Source organism: Apium graveolens, chromosome 6 (genome assembly GCF_009905375.1).
Source record: "Apium graveolens cultivar Ventura chromosome 6, ASM990537v1, whole genome shotgun sequence".
NCBI classification, from domain to species: domain Eukaryota; kingdom Viridiplantae; phylum Streptophyta; class Magnoliopsida; order Apiales; family Apiaceae; genus Apium; species Apium graveolens.
This window is the reverse complement of record NC_133652.1, coordinates 36,057,195-36,060,087: the sequence shown is the minus strand read 5'-3', so window position 1 is coordinate 36,060,087 and position 2,893 is coordinate 36,057,195. Positions and strand designations below refer to the sequence as shown.

At 49.0% G+C, this 2,893-nt stretch overlaps 1 protein-coding gene across 1 annotated transcript; it reads left to right on the top strand.

Moving 5' to 3' along the window:
* Positions 1-1,742: 1,742 nt before the first annotated feature.
* LOC141664894 (uncharacterized) lies at positions 1,743-2,495 on the top strand. The gene has a single exon (XM_074470852.1). It carries the CDS (start codon positions 1,743-1,745, stop codon positions 2,493-2,495), a length of 753 nt encoding a protein of 250 aa, XP_074326953.1.
* The last annotated feature ends 398 nt before the right edge of the window (positions 2,496-2,893 follow it).

Here is a 2,893-nt window from a genome sequence, read left to right as displayed (position 1 = left end):
ACAATGTTATAGTAGGTAGGCCCCTTATGAGGGCAATGAGGATGGTAACCTTGATCCATCACATGACGGTAAAGTTCCCAACCCCCATGGGGGTAGGCTTCTTGAAGAGCTGTCAATACGAGTCAAGGGTCTGCTACAACCAAGCACTCAGGGCGGCCGAGTCAGGAAATGCATCAAAGGAAATGGTTGAACCGGCTGAAGGCGATGTCCTCATGGAAGAGGCTGAGGGCCGAAAGAGAGTACGTCCTGAGGTACACGAGACTTGTAACCTAATTTCAATCGAGGAATTGCCCGAGAACTATTTCGAGCACATGGGGATTCAGGTGGAACCGCGCCCAGGGGCCTTGCTAATGGAAGCCTCTCAGCCCATTATGTTGATACAAGAAGGGATTGTGGAAGAGGCAAGTGATGAAGAAGAGAGCCCAGAACAAATCGCTGCAAGACTCAGAAAAGGGGAGTGGGCACGCAAAGAAACAACAACCACTATGGATCTGCCCAACGGAATCACTCGCACTGTCACTACGACCTCTGAACGCTTGATAAATCTGGCCCGAGCTCACCAGCCTGAGCTCAAGGATAAGAAAGTTTTGACGATCACGGAAGTGGGAGAATCTATTGAGGCTCGAGCAGACTTAGACCCGAGAATGCCCCCAATGGTTTAGAGGGCTGGGGCCGCAGAGGACACAATCGCGATCTTGGTAGACCCAAATGATCCCTCGAAGGTACTCAGAATAAGCTCTAATTTAAGTCCTGACTTGAGGGAGGATCTAGCCCGATTCCTGAGGAGAAATTTGGATGTCTTTGCATGGTTAGACTCTGATATGATAGGGATTGACCCGAATGTCATGTGCCACCGGCTCAACTTGGACCCGAAAAAGAAAGGGGTCAGACAGAAGAGGCGGCCGATTAGTGGAGAGAGGGAAGAGGCCCTCAGAGAAGAGGTGGATAGACTAATGGAGGCAGGACTTGTGAGGGAAGCCTTCTACCCCATGTGGCTGGCCAATCCCGTGCTTGTCAAGAAGCCTAATGATAAATGGAGGACGTGTGTGGACTTCACCGACCTGAACAAAGCTTGCCCGAAAGATAGTTTTCCTCTATCCCGAATCGACCAGCTAGTTGATTCCATGGCTGGGCACGCATTGCTTAGCTTTATGGATGCTTATTCGGGATATAACCAAATCTCCATGTATGGGTCAGATCAGCAGCACACCTCCTTTATCATTGATCGGGGCCTCTACTGTTATATCGGGATGCCCTTCGGGCTCCTTAACGTTGGGGCAACGTATCAAAGATTGGTGAACAAGATGTTCAAACACCAGTTGGGAAAAACCATGGAGGCCTACGTAGATGATATGCTTGTGAAGTCAAAGAAAGCAAAAGATCACGTCCTCCACCTATCAGAAATGTTCCAGATCCTGAGAGAGTACAGAATGAAGCTCAACCCCAGAAATGTTTTTGGGGTCAAATCGGGGAAGTTTTGGGGATTTATTGTCAACCATAGAGGCATTAAGGCCAACCCCGCCAAGATACGAGCCCTACTTGAGATGAGATCCCCTCGACGGGTGAAGGATGTTCAAAGATTAACGGGGTGAGTTGCTTCCCTAAACCGCTTCGTCTCAAAGTCCTCCGATAAATGCCAGGAGTTCTTCAAAGTAATTAAAGGAGTGGGAAGGAATTTTGAATGGACAGAAGAATGTGAGGAAGCCTTTCAGAACATAAAGAAGCATCTCAGCAGCCCTCCAATGTTGTCCAACCCAAAGGCACGTGAAACTCTGGTCCTATACTTGGCCGTCTCTGACTTTGCAGTAAGTGCGGTATTGGTCCGAGAGGAGAATGGTATCCAGCTCCTGGTGTATTATGTGAGTAAAAGGCTAGCCGATGCCGAGACTCGGTATACAAGCCTCGAAAAGTTAGCATATGCTCTGATCCTAGCCTCCCGAAAGCTCAGGCCCTATTTTCAGGCGCACAAGATAGAAGTGCGAACCTCCTACCCCCTCAGACAAGTGATTCACAAACCAAAGTCTTCTGATCGAATATTAAAGTGGACGGTTGAGCTCGGCCAATTTGAGGTGGATTATAAGACAAGGACCGCAATCAAAGGCCAAACCTTGGCCGATTTTGTGCTAGAATTTCCTCCACATCAAGAAGTGGAGCCGGGAGCCCTTGTTGTCATACCCAGAACTAAAGAAGTTGGGTTGGATAGCCAAAATAGTGACCCATGGTGGAGCCTATTTGTGGATGGAGCCTCTAATGGTGATGGAGCAGGAGCCGAGATTGAGCTAATCGGTCCAGAGGCGCACAAGTTCAGACGTGCGACCCATCTGGCCTTTCATGCAACCAACAATGATGCTGAATATGAGGCCCTGATCAACGGTCTCAAGCTAGCTCTAGAAATGAAGGTGGAGAATTTGAATGTGTTTAGTGACTCCATGATCGTGGTCTATCAGATAAACGGGGGTATCAAGCTAAAGGGCCAAGAACAGGACTTTAGCTGAAGTGTGCGCATAGGATAATCGCAAGGTTCAACGAGGTGAGGTTGGAACTAATCCCGCGCGGGAAGAATGAAGGCGCGGACGAGCTAGCTAAACTTAGCTCCCGTTGCGAGGCCACCCTGCTAGGGGTCGTGCCCCTTGATATACAGGGGCAGCCTAGTGTGCTCGAGCACAAGGTGGGCAGCCTCAATAATAACCTCAGCCCCACGTGGATGGCACCTATCATAGTCTACATAAAGGATGGTTCACTCCCGGATGAAAAGAATGAGGCAAGGAGGATAAAATACAAAGCAGCACGCTACGTAATATACGATGGGGTCTTATATAGAAGAGGGTTCAGCATGCCCCTCCTCAAGTGCATAGATGGGGATGAGTGCAATTATATTCCAAGGGAAGTACAT